This window comes from Pristis pectinata, chromosome 8 (assembly GCF_009764475.1).
Source record: "Pristis pectinata isolate sPriPec2 chromosome 8, sPriPec2.1.pri, whole genome shotgun sequence".
In the NCBI taxonomy this organism is placed as follows: domain Eukaryota; kingdom Metazoa; phylum Chordata; class Chondrichthyes; order Rhinopristiformes; family Pristidae; genus Pristis; species Pristis pectinata.
In genome coordinates, this window is record NC_067412.1 from 75,369,854 (window position 1) to 75,389,473 (window position 19,620).

Consider the following 19,620-nt stretch of genomic DNA (forward strand, 5'->3'; position numbering starts at 1 on the left):
ATGTGGGGAGGGAAGAAAGGTTTTTCAGCTTGGGTTTCTTGATGCATGCACAGGTGATAAGGCATTGCATTACAGAAAATGGAGAGATATGGCCTATTTTCCCAACACCCCCCACTGGTAACATGGGATTGCTTGTATTGTCATGCTATTTCCCAGCTACTGGAGTGCAGCATCGAGCAGGCATAGTAGCGTAGTGGTTAGCGTAACGCTATTACAGTGCCAGCGACCCAGGTTCAATTCTGGCCGCTATCTGTAAGGAATTTGTACGTTCTCCCTGTGTCTGCGTGGGTTTCCTCCGGGTGCTCGGGCTTCCTCCGGGTGCTCAGGTTTCCTCCCACATTCCAAAGACGTACAGGTTAGCAAGTTGTGGGCATGCTATGTTGGCGCCGGAAGCGTGGCAACACTTGCGGGCTGCCCCCAGAACACTATGCAAAAGATGCATTTCACAGTGTGTTTTGATGTACGTGTGACTAAGAAAGAAATCTTATCTTAGTTTGGAGGAACTGTTATCCCAAGGAGCCAGCAAGGTATAAAATGTGCCTGATGTTGACATTGGCAAATTTATGTTGCAATATTGTCTTGGTTTCAGACTTCAGAAATAATTTAAACCTAAACCTGTTTAATTCCTCCTTTTCACATAGAATGAATGTATTGAAATTGTACCTGAATTGGAAGGAATTGATGTAGAACATCAGGGGGAAGAAAATATAGATGTAAGTGACCCTGTTTTGTCTAGTGTATACCAAGAATAGTTTTAATGGTTCTAATATACTTTTGAGAAGAGTTTGGAAGTTTGTATTAAGTTATCTCTATGTTCAGGCATACAATTGTTCTGGAATTGTAGGCAAGCTTTCCTCTTGATCTTAACCGTGAATAAAATAAACAATGCAACTTTGTTGTAGAAGTACTTAGTCTTGTTTAAGTTCCAGATGTTTGTGACACTGCTTCAAATAAGCCATATAGCATTAACCTTGTTACTGCAGCAGTACTGCTTAGTGACTTCTGAAATGCTTCTGTATTCATAGGAGAATGGAGCCTTAAAAGAAAAGAGGGACTCTGATCCTTTCGTGGCCAGTCATGCACTGAGACATGCACAAATGTCAAAAGAGCTGATAGAGCTGAATAAAGTACTGGCACTTAAAGAAGAACTGGCTCGGAAACTGTCTCAGGGTGACTGTGAAATGGAGCCTGTCCATGCTGTGTACCAGGTAAGCTTGAATGAGAAGGTGAATTGTATTGTTTTGCAAAGATTTTATCCAAAACTATTGTTATAGGTATAGTACAATTACTTTGTATTAAACCTTCTCATTTATAACTAAGGTTTCATTAAAAGTATTTATTGCCCTTTTTAGGAGAGCATCAAATCACTTGAGAGTGAAGTTTCTGCCCTACAAAAAGAAAAAGAAGAGCTAGTACTGGCACTACATAGTGCAAAGAAGGATGCCAATGCAACCAAGTAAGTTTATGTTGGCATTTTGTATCCTAATAAACAAGGGGAATTGAGGTTTGCATTTTGATTTGAGGAGCTTAAAAGGGAATCAAAATTGTTGATTCAGTGGATCAAATCTTTTATTATAATTATGGCATGTCAAATGTGCCAAGATTTGTTTTTTTGAGACAGATTAGAAACTTCCAATCTTAGCACTTCAGTTACTGGGAAGACCCAACTGAATATGAATAGAGATTTTGGAACCTTCATCTCATTATTAAACCTTCCATTTTACTGGAATGTATGTAAAAAGTATTCAAGAACAGACAAGCAAAATTCTTGCCAATAAGTAATTTTTGTGAGTACTTTTTGTGCAAGAATTGGATGTACTAGATGAATATTACCCAATTATGACTTATTCACGAAAAGAAAAGAATCTGATTGTCTCAGTTTTCTGACCTGTAAATTTATTCTTGACTATCAGCAAAGTGACAAGTTGTTACCAGCTGAGCTACAACTTGCTCTGTTTTGGTCTGCCTGGATCACTTGGCTCTGGGCCAGTTTGTGACCTCGGTGTATAAGTGAATAAAAGTACTGACGTCCAGTGGGTGACATGAAGCATCAAGGCAGTATCTGATTGGGATCCTTAATGTTTTACTCAGTGAAAATAATAAAAATGTGGGGACAGGATCTCAAATGGCTGGAGTAATCCCAGAAGAAACAAACTGAGGTTGTGGAGCCAGTTGCTTCAGCCCAAGACACCACTGCAGGAGTTCCTTGGGTCACTGTTGTAGGTTAACAACTTTACACTGCTTTATGAATGGACATACTTTTTAATGTCATGTGGTAATGTTCATTGATTTTAAGTCATTGGTTTAAATTGGAAATATTTTGCACAAACTAAACTAATAGTTAATGAAACTACAGGGTTGATGGTATGAGTAACAATGGAAAATATATAGAAATTGATGGTGAAAGAAAGAGACCAAACAAATACATTTTTAGTTAATGTCTGCTGCTTGAATTTTTTTAAAGATGTATTGCGATGCCTTGAAGAGGCAGAATTATTCAAACAGTTCCTGGATACAATTGAACTCCTTGGTTTGGATGGTAATTGTAAACTTGAAATTACTTGGTCAGGGGCAAGAAGATATAACTGAATTGAGAGGTTGGAGCATGTTCTTATTTTTAAGTAGAAATGATCTGTTGTTGAGCAAGGTTTAAAACTGCTGGACAATCTGACCAGTATAAACGTGGCAAAGGAGGCGGTTGAAATGGATGACGTAAAATGATCAAGTGTTCAGAAATCTACTCTCACCCATTATCTAAGTTATGAACATATTGTGTATGGAGAAGAATTTGGAGTGGGAAGGGAAGATCCAATTCCTGTCTGATCTGAGATGGTAAAATTTTGGAGTAGTGATCTTAATGTTTGGGAAGTTGGTGTTGAAATTAAAATGCGGTGTCCTAAGTAATCTTTGGATTGTTACCTGAGATGGGCATAAGTTGTCAGAATCAAAAAAGGAAGTGTAAAATATGGGAGGCAGGAGTTTTGCTTCATGGCGTTACTGGGGAAAGGGGAAGCTGTTCTGTTTGAATGGGCTCTATTTAAATTGGCTGGCATGGTGTTTTATTGAATCCAATGACTAGCACTTGTAGATAAGTCTTAACCCCATCCCTAATACCCATTTTTAATTTAAGTCCAGAGAAATTTACAAATTTTAGAGGTAGTAATTCCAGAAAATTGTTAACAACATTTGAATACACAAATTGATTTGTAATGGGAGAGGAAATTGTGATGTATGCAAAAACAAAATGTATTTCATGCATTTGTGGTTGAGTAGTGTAAAAAAAAAGGTTTGGCATTATTATGCTGTGTGTTCAGAGAGGACCAATACGATAGAGGGAAGAAAAGGAAGATATCAAGCATTCAAAATCTTTATGGCTCAATATGGTAACTGCTGAGAAGAGCTTTCATCTAGCCTTGGAGTTTTTTTTTAAACTGCATAGTGTCAGGATAAGGGGTGAAGATTTAGGACAAAGATTAGCAATTTCTTCAAAAAAAGCAAAGAAACTTCAGATGCTGGAAATCTAAAATAAGTGCAGTTCCTTCTGTCTTTTCCTTGAAGGTACTCAGTAGGTCAGACAGCATCGGTGGTGTAACAGTATTAACATTTCAGGTTGATAGCCTATAATCAGAAATTTCTTTCAACCTGAACGTCAACAATTCCTTTCCCTGCCCCACAGATGCTGCTTGACCCACTGAGTTCCTCCCAGCAGATTGCTTATTGCATCAGAAGTTTCTTGGAGTGTATGGTGATGTGACAGTGGTTACCAGACCAGTGATCCAAAGGGCCGAGTTCAATTCAACCATGGCAACAGTGGAATTTAAATTGGGTTAATAATCTGGAATTTGTAAAACATAACAATTACTCTTGGTAAGGAGATCCATCTCTTCCACTAATGTCCTTTGGGGGAGGAAATCTGCCATCCTCACCAGGTATGGTCCATGTATGACTCCAGACCCACCTTGTGTTATGAATTTATTTTGCTCTTGCTATCTGTTTGCAGAGTTAGTGAACGTAGAAGGAAACGTCTTCAAGAGTTGGAAACTGAAATGGCAAACCTTAAAAAGAAGCTGATGGAACAGTCAAAAATCCTTAAAATCAAGGAAAAGACAGAAGGAACTGTTAACAAACTGAACCAAGAGATACAGGTGAAGTACATTTTCCTGTGGTAATGTAACAAAAACAGAACTGTAATCTTTTTTTAAATTTGAAATGTAAATTTTGAAATCGTATGTCTCTTTCCATTTGGTTATGTTTATGTACTGTCACGAACCAGCAACAAAAGAAACACACTGAGCATGATTCAGTGTTAAAAACTATTTTATTAATCACTACTTATGATAATACGTAAAATAAAAGTAAAAATGTTCGTATGTTAGAATTCAAAAATGTTAAACCTTGAACGTTAACCCTAAAACTAAACTCTTCGTGTGTGTGTGTGTGTGTGTGTGTGGGGCAAAGTCCAAAACTCCCAGTTCCGGAATGGTTCTTAAAGTTCAGTTCCGCAAGCCATAAGGTGAAACATGAGCAAGGGCTTCTTCAACAACCACCGTTGTCTGAAGATAAGACGTAGACGTAGAGAAACAGAGAGAGAGTACATACGAAATCCAAATGTTCCACGATGGAACCCAAACGACACTTCAGTGTTTACTCGGTAGTGACTTCCTCACCCTGAAAAGCATCCGAATCGTGGTCGTCCACACACAAGTACCTGTTTCCTTCTACAGGTCAGCAACAAAGTGAACTCCACCGGATTACTTCCAACTTCCATACATGGATTTCAGTGGCAAACACAGTTATTGTTTCTCATCCATCAATAGAGAAAACAAGTCTCTCTCCCTCTCTCCCTCTCTCCCTCTCTCCCTCTCTCCCTCTCTCCCTCTCTCCCTCTCTCCCTCTCTCCCTCTCTCCCTCTCTCCCTCTCTCCCTCTCTCCCTCTCTCCCTCTCTCCCTCTCTCCCTCTCTCCCTCTCTCCCTCTCTCCCTCTCTCCCTCTCTCCCTCTCTCCCTCTCTCCCTCTCTCCCTCTCTCCCTCTCTCCCTCTCTCCCTCTCTCCCTCTCTCCCTCTCTCCCTCTCTCCCTCTCTCCCTCTCTCCCTCTCTCCCTCTCTCCCTCTCTCCCTCTCTCCCTCTCTCCCTCTCTCCCTCTCTCCCTCTCTCCCTCCCTCCCTCTCTCCCTCTCTCCCTCTCTCCCTCTCTCCCTCTCTCCCTCTCTCCCTCTCTCCCTCTCTCCCTCTCTCCCTCTCTCCCCTTCAACAACGTCATTACGTCCCTTATCTACTATTGACGTAAGCACGCCCCACACACACACACTCTATCTTAAAGGGACTTTCACTGAGTCCGTAACAGTACCACTAGTTTAACCATTAAGTTCCTGCCTCCACATTGTTTTGGAACCTCCTGCCTCAGCAAAGCACTTAATTGTTCTGTAATCTTAGTAACTTTTTGTTAAAAAAAAACTTATGATTAGCATTTTTTTTAAAAAAACATTAAGGTTGTCTCTTTTTTGCACACTGACCCTGAAGTGATGAATTTTATTGCATGCAGTTTTAGGAGCATAATCAACATTCTGGTCTCAAAGGGTTTAGTTTATTCCCATCTTGCTTTGGGAATACAGGAAAATTCCAGTAATCCAACAAACTCTGGGACTTTGGTGCCAGAATGACAGACTTTCCAGACTATTGGATATTACTCCTTTTGATACCCCAAACTTTTTTTTAAGATGTCACACAGCTTAAATTTTACAATTAATTTAAACAATAGTTAACTTAAAGGTAGCATGGGATTCTGGGAACCAGTTGCCAAACAATCAGATAGCAGAATATTAGTGTTTTACTGAGGTAACTTGCATCCAACCCATTTCCCATGCCCTTAGCGTCAAGTTCTCAATTCAACACAGATTAAGCATGGAATGGATTTCTTAATGCTATGCTTTATTCCACACCATGCAGTACATTTGTGAATGGAGGAAGTAATGGATTTGATTTGGTTACATTTTTTAGATTATAAAATCTAAATTGAGATTATCCTAGCTCTAATTTGCCTTGATGATTGTGAATTTTTCACTTGGATGATCTGAAATATTAAACCTACGGTGGTCTTTTTCCTCTCTCAGGCACTAAAGTGTCAGCGAGTTCAGCTGATGCGACATATGAAAGAGGAAGCTGAGAAGTCTCGTAGATGGAAAGCAGAAAAAGACAAGGAAGTTCTGCAGCTAAAGGAGAAGGTAATAGTTTTGAGATGAGTTAAACTGGGCATTTTTGAGGTTTGCCTGGTCAGACAAATTTAATTTCCACCTTTTTGAGTTGGTCTTTGCCATTGTTGTGGAAAGTGGGTGAGGTCTACATCAGCAGCACTCTACAACGTTCTTTATGTGTGGTATTATTTCACCATTTTCTATTAATTTTGTTTTGGCTCTTCAAAGCAATAGAAAAATGCAAAGCTCTTAGATGTGTACATAAATGTGCAGAGAATGGAGGAATATGGACATTGTGTAGGCAGAAGGGATTAGTTAAGTGTTTAATTAGCTTGGCACACCATTGTGGGCTGAAAGGCCTGTTCCTGTGCCATGCTGTTCTATATTCTAAGGGTCATTACTATCCTATAAATATCACATGGATACTTTAACAATTTCCACATACAGACTTCCCCCTTTCATAACCTGGGCTGTGAGATTGTGAGCTTACTATGTGGCTACTGGAGAAGCAGTTCTGCTGCATGACACATTAATGTAAAGCAGTGAACATTAACAGTTTGGGTAATCTTCTAAAACAAAACAATTTACCTATTTACTTTCTACTGTGACATGAAGATAAAAGTAGGGGCACAGTCTGACTAATACAGTTCAGTGGCCTCTGATTGCAAATTACCTATAATGTGAATTTTATCTGCATTATTTATTGGTATTCTCTTTGGTTGGCTTAGGATGCAGGAAAAGTAGAGGATGCCAACAATGTTGAAACTACATTTGGACCTAACATATTTTCTTTCTGTAGGATCGAAAAAGACAGTATGAGCTGCTGAAACTAGAACGGAACTACAAACAGCAAGCAAATATACTAAGGCGAAAGACTGAGGAAGTGAGTATGGGCAGCTTCTTAGGATCCAAATAGTTATCTAGGATACATTCTCCCCAGCTGTATCTCCTGTGAATGAGAGATTGATTTATTGGGGTGGGTGGATCTTGCTCAATGTGACACATGTGCCACATCAGCTGCCAGTGAGTGCACTAATCTATTGTGGACCTGCAGGTCCAGTTGATCTGGAAGCCTTAACTGTCATAGTTCTCCCATAGAGCAGTGTGGTCCAGGAGCTGTGATAGGCCTCTGGCAGCAATTCTGAGGCCCTGCCCTCAGACTGGACTGGTGACTGAAATTTTTTTTTAAAAGTTGGTGAATTAAAAGAAAAATATTTAATTGTGAGGAGCAGCTATTGAAAACAAAATGGCATACGATTTGCTTTCAGATCCAAGATCTTAAAGTTTTAAATTTTAGTGCAATTCGGTTCTATGCTTTTATTGGGTTGCCTTTCATCAATTCTTGAGCTGGAAGCAATGTAACCTCAATGTGCCATACCATCTGATCCTGAGTAAGTGTTTTCAGTGTTAATTGCATCCTCTTCTCCATCCCAAAACAGTCAGGAGAGTGTTGTGGTGCCAGATGAGGCAGATAAAAATATTACAAAAGAGGTGCATTGTCACCCTGTTGTACATGCCTGCCAAGGTGGCTGGCTGCTGAGTAGGCAACTCTAATCTTGTTTGGTTTTCCATGTGCTACTCTGCTCTTAACATTCTTGTTGGGAACTGTTCGATTGTTTAATGAGGGCCTTGATTAGAATCCTCAAGAATAATTTGACAGGCCAAGAGTAAATCAACATAATTGACAATTTGATAATTGATCTTTACTTGCTAACCTCTCAGCTTTCTGGGGGGAGAGTTTTCTATAAACTTAGTGTGGTTGGGGGGCGGGGGGAGGGTAGTCATGGGTAAACCTTTCTAGGCACTAATCTATGTTTTGACACTTGCCTCCCCAGGCTGCTGCTGCAAACAAGCGTTTGCGTGATGCATTACAGAAACAGAAGGATGCTTCTGAAAAACGCAAAGAATTGAACCGTGGAATGGAAGGGACTGCTGCTAGAGTTAAGGTGCAATCAATGTGCATTTGAAACCTTTTAGTGTGTTTTCCATTATGGATATCCTGCACTGCTTATAATTTTGTAGTTGATGTAACTCATCTATTACTAATGGCCTGCAATACAATCAAACAACTTAAATACACTGCAACCAAATGCATCTGAATATGGGGATTTTTTTTTTTCCCCTCAAAAACAATACAGTAGTGGACCATGTATGCCACAAGTTAATTTGATCAGCTTTGCGCATCCATAAAGTTGATCAGAGGTTAATATCGATAAGTGAATAGCATACTGATTCTCTAAAGTCTTTCTATCATCTAAAGGGCACGAATTACAAAGGTAAAGTGTTGTCATTACTAGACACCTGAAATACAAACACAATCCTGGAAATGCTCAGCAGCCTGGGTAGCATTTGGACAGCAAAATGGTTGTGATTTTTTTAAAAATAGTTTTCCGCACTTCTATGAGATCAACTCTTGAGGACCACCACCACCCCACCCCACCACCCCCCCCCACCTATGCCTCCCAAACATTCCCAGAAATCAGTCTGGTGAATTTTTATTGAACTCCTGCATAATTCATCCTTGGAATTTGAGACCAGGAAGTGTTCCAGGTGTTGTCTTGCCAGAGCCATATGTAACTTGAGTAGGACACCTTTTGTTGTACTCTAATCGTCTTGTAACAGATTTATTGCAACATATTGTTTGACTTCCTAACTACTTGCTGCACCTGCAAGTTAAATTTCAGTGATTCCTGTACATGGACACCAGGTCTCTAAGTATTTTTAAAAAGTCCTCTGCTTTGATATTTACAAACAGTTTCAGGTTCCCCCTCATCTGAATTAACGATTACAGATTGTGAACAGCTCGGGCCCTTGTGTATTCATTAGTCACAGCCTCCAGACTCAAAATTTAACAAATAACATGTTTACTCTTCCCATTTCTTGTCATTTTTAACTAATCCAATGCACAGTATATTACCCTCCCCCTACCATGTGAAGGCTTTTTGAAAGCAGTGGTTCCCCCTTTTTCCTATTAGTAACAACAATAACTAACACATTTGTCAAACAATTCCTTTTTGTAATTACATATTGACTTTGTGAAATTATATTATTTTCTGTTTTCACCACTTCCTTAAATTCTAGCATTTCCTTTTTACTACAACTTCTGGGCTAAGTGGTCTGTAGATCCCTTTTTTTTCCTCCCTTCTTTCTTAGACAATGTGGTTACATTTGCTAAATTCCAATTTATGGAACTGTTCTAGAATCTACTGAAGTTTGGAAGAGGACAACCAGAGTATGCTCCATCAGTCTCTTCCAGAAATAGATCAATGTTACTGGGGTATATCAACTGTTGGACCTATTAATTTCTGCCCCCCCCCCCCCCCCAGTAATGCTAATTTCTTTGTTATCTGGGTGATCATTTGTGTAATCTTTAAAGGTAGACAAAATATTTGTTTCATTTCTCTTCCGTTTCCTGATTTCTCCTCTCAATCTGCAAGGTCCTCTTATTTGCTTTAACTAATCTTTAGTCTGTTTTCTACTTCTACAATCTGTTTTTGTTTCTCACTAGATTATTTCTATACTTTTCAATTTTTTGGTTCTCTTGCTGAATTGAAGTTTACCAAACCTGTAGCTTACTACTTATTTTAACAACAAGCCTCCTTTTGAACTGATACTACCATGAATTTCTGTTGGTTTTCCATGAGTGGACTACTTTTCCTAATGGCTCTTGTGTATTAAAAAGGGATATATATTAATTATGCATTAATTCTTTAAACATTAGTGATTGTTTGTCCATTATCTTGTCTTTTTACTGGAGTTTTCCAGTCTACTGTATGCAACACTCGCCTCATACTTTTGGAATTTCTTTATTTGGATTTAATGACCCTGGTTACATGTTGAAGTAAATCATTTCCAATCTTAAATTCTATAATATTGCAATTACACTTCTAAAAGTCTGAAAGCTTCAGATCAGTGACTTTTTAATATATAAAATTTACAGCATATTATTTTACAAAATACCCTCTAGTTTGCTGATCAGTATACTAAATGCATGTTGCTTCAATACCTGAATGTCTTCACACACAAAAGAACTGTGTGCTAAAAATCTTCTATTTTGTAGAATTGGCTGGTCAATGAACTGGAGGTACTTGTAAGTATAGAGGAGGCTCGTCATCACCTGAACTCTTTACTGGATGATAGGAAAGTTTTGGCACAGGAGCTTGTCTTTCTCAAAGAGAAGAAAGAGGCCCATCATCCACCACCAAAACTTCGGGTAGGTATAGGCCATTAAGCCAAAGGAGCATGAAAGATTGTCTAGTTGTCTGATTTCTGTAAAACCAATTTCCTTGAGATTGGAGCTAGTCAAATTTTAATGGTATGGCAGATCTTCAAAGTTTTAAGATTGCACTAGAATAGATGGCAAGCTTTTTGGAATATTATTCATCTTTGGTTGTGTTCAAATCTAATCTAGTCTTTCTACAGAAGATGTAAAAATTCCTGTTGTAAGTTAGTTTTATAGATGTTAATGCTGTAAACCCTTAATACTTGGAAAATACCTAGCTAATTTTTTTTTTCATCAGCACATTGTTACCAGATTTCTATTGTGCTCTGCTTTAATTTCTATCGTAAGGTTCTGGAAATGTCCACCAGCCCCATGAATCTAGCCAATTGTACAACGGTTTATGATTGTGTGTATTTAAAGCAATTTCTGTTAAATCACATCTCTTTGCTCTCCAGTTCAATTTTCTCCATTATCCTAAATCATTGACATGTTTTCCTGTTTAATTAGGATTTGCACTCATCTTTCTCCAGTTTCAATGTGCTTTCTTTTTGTGTAGAGGCGAACTTTTACATTGACTGAGTTAATGAAAAACACAGAACAGGATCCATCTTTAAACAAGCAGATTGAAAGTGTGGAAACAGAAATAGAACTCAGGTAGCTGGTGAAAGCATATTGAAATTTTATGCTGGTACTGTTCATGGCATTGTTACAACTACTATTATCTGTCAGACCTAAACTGCATTTTCCTGTAAGTGTTGTTGATTTATTTGTAGGCAGTTCTTATATTTAAATTAATTACCTATATACTGCAGGAGTTTAAATTTTGTGCTCTCCACAGTAACGAGCTGTACTCTATAATCTCACAGTAAAGACAGGTCCTTTATTTTAACCTAATGTGGCTGTTTTTGATTTGTTACAAGATGGAGAAAAATAGTAGCAACCCATAAAATTTTATTTCCTAATTTTCTTTTCAATTCTTTATAATGTAATGACTTAAGTCCTCCTCACTGCTTTTTTTCTTGTCTTGACTTTACCAGCCCAAACCCCTTGCTGTTCAGGAAGGAAAGACTGCCATTCTTTCCTTCATAGATCATTAAATATTTTTAGCAGCATTTCTTTGCCAAATTACATTAAGGATGAAGTTTTTTCCATTTGGTACCACCTTTTGCTAAGAAGTGAAATTGTATCCAAAATTGTTAGATGCAGTTCAAATCCAAAGCATTGTAATCACTCAGTGCACCAATTGAGTTAAGAACCTGCCTGCAGTGAACATTCTGAAGCTGTGCACACCAGTTGGTGTTATCAGTAATTCTAAAAATGATACTGAGTTTAAGATTTTGGCACTTAAAGATGTTAAGTGATGACCCTTGTCTAGCTGAAACAAGTTTCATTTTGCATCAGCTTGGGACTGAGTTTAGATTATGATCTGAAATGTGGCAGATCAAGATTTTCCTGTCTCATTTTCTTAAACTAGGGCATTTGGCCCATTTGAGTCTACACCAGATCTAGGAGTGTTTCCATCAGTCTTATTCCCCAATTTATTTCCATGACTGTTCTTGCATACTCATCAGCTTCTCCCTGATTTCCCATATCACCACCTGTACTAAGGTTAATTGGCTGCTGTAAATTACCCTACCAACTAGCCTGTCTTTGAGATGTGAGGTGGAAATCAACACAGTCACTAGGAGAACGTGCAAACTCTACACAGACTACCCAAAATTGGAATTGAACCAGATCATGAACTATGTAGTAAATACACTATCTGCTTCTGCCCTCCTCCTCTCCAGTGCTGATAAAGGGCCTCAGCCTGAAACGTCAACTGTTTGTTTCCCCTCCATGGATGCTGCCTGACCTGCTGAGTTCCTCCAGCACATTTTGTGTATTGCTCCAGATTCCAGCATCTGCAGAATCTCTTGTCTCTGCTTCACCACTGCTGGACTTGATGTAATTGCTAAGTTTCCAATTGGTAGCCCTTGTGGCCACACCATCTCTGGTCTGTTAGTACCATTTTGCTGAAACTTTTGTTAATACAATGTGGGATTAGCAATACTGTCTCCATACACATTGAAATTTAAGGGTGATCTTTCTGCCTTTCACTTTATTTTTTACCAGCCCATTTTCATTGCTCTCCCTAGTCTATTTCATATCCTCTAATGCCATGTGTCAGCTTTGTGGGATGGATTTTGATCTCGTAACTGAGTGATTAAACCGTCTGAGGGAGAGATTTGGATAAACCAAGTAATATATATGAAGCTAAACTTTGAGATCTGTTTTGCCCATATTTAATCCATAATGGATCTAACAAGCCAATAATCAATGAATAAAAGTGTTTCGGGTCGCTTGCTTGGATTGATAACAAGTAGGTTACCTCTCATTTGTCATGCTATTTTAGGAGTGCTCAAATTGCTGATCTCCAACAAAAGTTAATGGATGCAGACAATGAAGAGAGGCTAAAGCATCGATGGGATTCAATTGCCACGATTGTGGAAGCAAAGTGTGGATTAAAGTGGCTGATGAAAGAGGTAAGGACCTATAAGTGTGACCAAGCTGAACCCACTGTTCAGCTGCTATTAAGCCACTATGCATTATTGGCTAATAAACGCTGCATCGGAATTGAAAGGAGCAGGAAAAATAAAACGTACAGTGTCCAAACCTAATATGGATAGGTCTTTCATTTGAAAATCCAAACTAACACCCGCTTGAGTTTCTCTCTCCAAGATGGAAATGCCTAGAGATTTTACAAGCAGAGAATTGTTCCTTATTGTGTCTCATTCAGATGACATGGTTACATTTCCTCCACCAGACACTGCAATCACCTACTGTTAACTTTCCACCCTTCCAGTTTGTCACTTAACTGGGTTGCTATGAACATCAGGATTTTTTGCCTTTGCTGGTTCTTGGTGTGTATGGTCTAATGTTAATGAGGTGTGTATGACCCTGTATTAGTGATACCTGCTGCCCTCACATTGCAAGGATCCGACAACATGCCCAAATATAAATGGAAGTGGATTTCTATCCCATGATGTTTTGAGGTGAACAGAGTAGAGTGGTTAATAAAATGAAATGTTATTCCTGATTTTTGTGTTTTGACCTTTTCATGGTCTATCTTGGTAATCCTTCTAAGTCAGAGTTCACACACTGTTCATTGATTGGGGGGGGGGGGGGTGGTGGGAGATACCCAAAATGGCACAATGATTTGATGTTGCTGATTTTGGTACTGTTGATTCTTTGTCCTTGGGAGAAAAAAATAACACTTTTCTTTTATTTTGAAGTTGGTATCATGTAAAGTATCACATAGTAAAATGAGCAGTGTACTGAACCAGACAAAAGCTGATGGTGCAGAGCTACAAAAGAATTTAATCGAAGAACAAAACCACATAGCTGAGATGGAAACTGAGCATCAGCAACAGCTGCTGGAGCAAGAACAGCGACACCAGGAGAAGGTAAACAGTGTGCCATTCTGATAGTTCAACCATCTGTTTGCCTCCATTTAAGCCTCAGCTGCTGCTTCCCATAGTTGTATCACATTGGCTATCAAAGCAGTACATTTCAGTTTCCTTATGGGACATTCCAAGGTAGATGTTTAAAGAAGTAGTCTTTCTGGAAATTTTTAAGAAATTCTTTAACTCTTAAGAAAAGCTTAAGAAATTCATTTGTAGAACAATCTCCCAAGGATAAAAAGTGGTCTAGTTTCAAATAGAGATTGTCTACTGTGATAGAGAATTTTAAAAAAGAAAGTGGGGGGGTGGGGGGAAACTAAAGGCAGATGTTGTACAGGGTATTGGTGAGGCAATACCAGGAGTAGTGTATGGTCATGGTTCCTTCCTCCTTTAAGGAAGGATAGAAGGCAGCCCTGAAGCTATTCACCGGGCTAATTCCTGGGATGAGAGTATTGTCCTATCGCAAAGGACTTCAAAAAGTTGTACTGGCGTTCATTAGAACAGCAAAGGCTGATTTTATTAAAACACAAGATTGCAAGGTGGAATGATTGGATGGATGTTGAGATGTTTCGCCCGTAGGAAAGTTCCAAGTGAGGCAATAGTCACAAAGTAAGGGGCTAGTCATTTAAAACAGCTGTGTAGGAATTTATTCTGAGTGTGGTGCATCTCTGGAATTCATACCTGAGAGAGTTGTGGAGGCTTGATCACTGGAGACATTTAAAGAGGTTGATATTTTCTTCTATCTATTCTTTAATTGTTTCTATTATGTGCTCTTCAATGGAAAAATCTATAGCAAGATGAGAATGACAAAATTTGTTACATGTAACCAATATTATTTAATCAATGGATGGCAAAAACTAATTACACTATACAATGAATATTGTCAATGACTTGTTAATAATTCAACATTTAAAATGGGCATGGTGATCTTATGAAACATTTACTTCTCAGGTCTTCTATCTGCTTAGCCAATTGCCTCAAAACTCCAATGTGACAATGGGTTCCTTTCATGATCAAGAAGCCCAACTTCTGGAGAGGCTTAAGTTCCAAGTAAGTGGTTTTTCCTCCTACCACTTATCTGATGTATGTTTTTAGAATTGGATGTATATCCTATTTCACATTTGAAAATATGATCAAGTTATTCAAGTCTGAATCAATGTTCCAGCTCTTTCCTCTTCTCTCACTTGGTAATTCTGTCTCCTGTGCACCACCTGCCCCACCCTTCCCCAGTTCACGTTCTTTTGAATACATACAAAATGATGCAAACGTGTAGCAGGTCGAGCAACGGTGTGGGAGGAAAAGAAACGGTTAAGTGTTTTGGGTTGGAGTCCCTTCATCGAAACTGTCCAATCTGACACGTTTCTACCATTTTCTGCTTTCACTTCAGATTTACAGCATTTGCAAGTTTTTATTTTTCTATTGAATACTCACTCCATTTATCTTGATCCATATCCTTAACCTCCACAACTTCACTTGCTGATCAATTGTATTTTGACGACTCCAGTCAGGTACTTGGGAAGAGAATTGAAAACAATATAGAGGAATATGGTGGGTTTAATGAAATTGCATGTTTTACCATATTGAACTTTTCCATCCTGATAGGATGAAGAGATCAAGAAGATGAAAGAGTTATGTGAACGGAATCAGCAGCTGATGGAAGAGAATGAATTGTATAAGCAAGTATGTACATGGTGGTCAAAAGAGTTAAAGGCAAGGAGGTGTTGGAAAAGTACTGATTCAGATTATTCTGTGGCAATTTGAAATATTAGCCACTTTCTAGCATTGAAACTTCCTCCTGAAGTCTCTTCAGTTGTGATCAGCTATGGACAATTCTTTTGTATCCAGAGGGTTTATTTTAGGCCACATTGCATGAAATCCTGCAAACTATGTAACTAGTTTCACTGTATAAGCTACACTTAAACCATTCCCTTTTTCACTCAACTCGAGCATCAATATATTACCTACTCTTCATTCCAGTGCCTGTCCTTGATTTTCAGAAACCATTGCTTTATTGGTAATTGATTTTGTGCTCTCCCTTCTGCTATTCAATTATTAATTGACAAACTCTTGTGCCCAGTTACATGAGAGTCAGTTCACAAAGTTACTTGGACAATCACAATTTGTATTTTCCTTCCACGTCTAGCCAAAATGCCTTGTCACAGAAACCTTTGTGAATGCTCTGAGCCATGCATTGCAGGAGTAAGTGTTTTGTGTAGTGTCCTTATCAACATATAGGTGCTTTTCTAAAGTAGTTTAAGTGCAAAATACCAGAAGAGCTTCAAAGGGTTTATTATGGCTTACAAAGTGTAAAGAGGGATCTTGAGAGTCCAAAGCAGCTGAAGTGAATGGTGTACATGGGAGGTTGGAATTGGAATACTGAAAGGCAGAAAAGGAAAATGCAAGTTTGGTAAAGGATGTAGACCTAGAATAAACCTAACACTGGTATTGGTTTACTGAAGTATTATTGATTTAGGCTACCAAACAGAGGGAGGTAAGAGTTTGGGAATCATGGGCTTTGTGGAAATCTTCTGCAAACAAGTGATTTATGCTGGGAAATATGGGTGAAAGGACTTGCTAAAGTAATCAAAAATTACCTTGTTACTGAAGGAAAAAGAGCAATGGGAGTTTGGATCTTGGTTAAAGGCAGCAAGCCTAACAATGGGAGAAACTTGCCATGAAGTTTGGGTCAGCATTAAGCTGAGATTTTGATCCAGTAATAAGGAAGAATTTTCAAGAAGGATGGAACATGCAAGAGGAGTTTGGAGAGGGTGGGGTGGGCTAAACACAGTCATGATTTGAGGCTGCTTGAGGACATTTTTAAGAAAAAAAATTGTTTTGAAAACTTCACTTGTGTTTCAAAACTGGCAATTCTTTTCACTTATATTTGTTCATACTAGGATAATGGAGTCATTCACAACAAAGCATGAGTCTTTGCGAATAAATGAATATCATTGTGGAGGCTAGAGGGATACCTATGCTTCTGCAGATTTTACAGTAACCTTTGAGGCATTGAACTTTTAGCAGTAGCTGCTTGTTGAGCCACACAAACCATCTGAAAAATCTACTCAAACAGATCCAAACCAACTCTGTATTAGACAGACCTGCTTTTTGATGGGCCCTATAAAATGCATTAGCCTCCTTGATAGCATGTGTAAGGGCCCTAAAACTTCCTTTTGGAAAATGGCCTGATTCTGTCTATCAGCAGTCATTTCACTAGCAACCTTTGGACATGGAACGTTAACCTTCAAATAAAATGAGAAGGATAGAATAAAGCAAAGTTGACAGGAGGTTTTTTTTGGCTCCTATTTTCTTCCCATTAAAAATATATATAAGCATCTAATATTTATCTCTTGGACCTTATGTTAGATCTTTTCTATTTAACTTCCTTTTAGGCGGAATCTGTTCTGAAATTTTCTTCTGTAAATTGTTGACTTGCTGAGCTAATCTGTGGCAAGAAATGAGGGAATGGGTCATGCTTCCATTTAGGAGTCTTACAGGAGATGAGTATGGTACATTTAGAATGTTAGGTGAAGTGTAGCAGTGGTGAAATGAGGGCAACAAGTACACTAATAAAAAGAGTATCTGATATTTTAAGGTGACAATGAATTAAAAATAACATCTAATACACCCAGCTGATGTCCTGATGACTTTGATTCTAAATTGTCCTCATAATTCACATTTGATACTTATTGTTAAAATTATTTGAATATTTTTTCTCTGCAGAAACTGAACCTCCTTCAGTACACAACTGGTAACGTAGTTGGTAGTAGCCTAATGGAAGTGCCTTCAGGTTCTCCATTTGAGTATGTCCCTCCCAAGGTAAGAATGCCTTTTGTTCCCTTTACTCCTTTTATTGTATTAAGCTGTGGGTGTATGTAGAAAAATGATTTGAATGGGAGTAATGTGCTAAATTGAAATGACAGGGTCTTAAATTGAATTAGAAGTTGTAATTCAGTAAGAATTAAATTCTTGACTATACCAAGTAACTAGGACAGGAAGGCCAGAAATCTAACAATGCTTAACACAGATCCAAAATATCTCATGGGGAAGGAAAAGGAAACTTTGAGGAACTTTTTCAAATGTTAAAGTAATAGATTAATTGTTAAATTACTGGATTAGAAATCCAGAGCACTGAACCTACAACAAGGAGATGAGTTCAAATCACCCGCTGGCACCTGAGGAATTCAAATTCTGGAATTTTAAAACTTTTGAAATGGTAACCTGAAACTACAAGATTATTTTAAACACTGATCTGATTTATTAACATCCTCAAGAAGAGAATAAGCTGCCCTTGCCCAGTCTAGGCTATACAGCATGTGTCTGTTAATGTGTTTGACAATAAGCTGCCCTCTGAAACAGCCCAATAAGCAAATGATTTGTTTAAGCAGAATATGAGTAATACTTTGCCACCAAATTAAGGCAGTACAACATTGTTTTCTGCCAAGTTTACCTTGGGAAGTCCTCATGGAGGACACCTGGGAATTGGTGTTCTAAGATGGGAGCTGATCCACTAGTCTGTGCGTAGATTAATAAAAAAAAGTCTGTAATCACACTTGTAGAACCAGTGCCCCAGACTGCTTCATTTTATCCCTGGGTATGTCCTGTCCTGCCTGCTGGGTGGGCAGATCCACCAGAAATGATGACAGTGGTATGTAGCCAGAATGGAGTAGCTGTGGGAGTCATCAATGTTGATTTCAGACTGAATGAAGGCTATGGTATTGAGTCAAACAGGCTGATCACCACCAATTATTCTCCGAGCTAATAAATTTGTACTCGTGTGTTGAGTTACACTTGGCAAAAGCTGGTCACAGATTATACTTTGGGTGGAGACATCTAATGCCCATTACCATAGTGCCACTGCTGGCAAAGTGCTGAAGGTCGTAGCTGCCTGACTGGATCTAAAGTCAAAGTTGAGTTTATTGTCATATGCAGAAGTACATGTATGCACAGGCACAATGAAAAACTTACTTGCAGCAGCATCACAGGCACATAGCATTATTTAAGCAGTATTCACAAGAAAAACATAAAAATTGTGTCATTTACAAGAGAGAATGCAATAGAACAAAAAAAACAATTTTATGCAAAGTGATCAAGGTGGTCATAGTGTTGCTAAACGCTAGTGATTAGGGTTGTGCTGGTTTGTTCAAGAACCAACTGGTTGAAGGGAAGCAGCTGTTCTTGAACCTGGTGGTGTGGGACTTCAGGCTTCTGTACCTCCTGCCTGATAGTAGCTGTGAGAAGATGGCATGGCTTGAATGGCAGGGATCTTTGTTGATAGATATTGCCTTCATGAAGCAGCACCTCCTATAGATTCTACCAATGGCAGGGAGGAATGTGCCTGTGATGTATTGTGCAGAGTCCACTACTCTGCAGCTGCTTGCATTCCTGTGCATTTGAATTGCCGTACCAGACCATGATGCAATTAGTCAGGAAGCTTTCAACGGTACATCTGTAGAAATTTGTTAATGTTCAGTGACAAGCTGAACCTCCTTGACCCCCTAAGAAAGCAAAGACACTCGTGCACTTTCCTTGTGATTGCATCTGTGCTGGGCCCAGGACAGGTCATCCAATATGTTAACACCCAGGAATTTAAAGTTGCTGACCTTCTCCGCTGTTGGTTCTCGGTTTCAATTTCTCAGAAAATGGAGTTCATGTCAACTTGCAGCAACATTTAAGCACGGGCCCATAAATGGGAATTGTGCAATGTGAAATGTTCTGAAGGAAGACAGATGAGAACATTGTTCTTTTTTTCCTTTTTTCCACCACC

The 19,620-nt window shown here is 38.8% G+C and overlaps 1 protein-coding gene across 2 annotated transcripts in view; it reads left to right on the top strand.

Moving 5' to 3' along the window:
- kif4 (kinesin family member 4) overlaps window positions 1–19,620 on the top strand; it is a 48,351-nt gene that overhangs the window by 21,771 nt on the left and 6,960 nt on the right. For both annotated transcript variants that reach the window (XM_052022034.1, XM_052022035.1), the window contains exons 14-27: window positions 642–713; window positions 1,026–1,208; window positions 1,353–1,456; window positions 4,001–4,145; window positions 6,111–6,221; window positions 6,991–7,074; window positions 8,027–8,137; window positions 10,252–10,404; window positions 10,970–11,067; window positions 12,806–12,935; window positions 13,686–13,856; window positions 14,805–14,903; window positions 15,456–15,533; window positions 17,577–17,672. In XM_052022034.1, coding sequence (XP_051877994.1) covers window positions 642–713; window positions 1,026–1,208; window positions 1,353–1,456; window positions 4,001–4,145; window positions 6,111–6,221; window positions 6,991–7,074; window positions 8,027–8,137; window positions 10,252–10,404; window positions 10,970–11,067; window positions 12,806–12,935; window positions 13,686–13,856; window positions 14,805–14,903; window positions 15,456–15,533; window positions 17,577–17,672 — 1,635 coding nt within the window. The remainder of the gene's footprint in view (window positions 1–641; window positions 714–1,025; window positions 1,209–1,352; window positions 1,457–4,000; window positions 4,146–6,110; window positions 6,222–6,990; window positions 7,075–8,026; window positions 8,138–10,251; window positions 10,405–10,969; window positions 11,068–12,805; window positions 12,936–13,685; window positions 13,857–14,804; window positions 14,904–15,455; window positions 15,534–17,576; window positions 17,673–19,620) is intronic.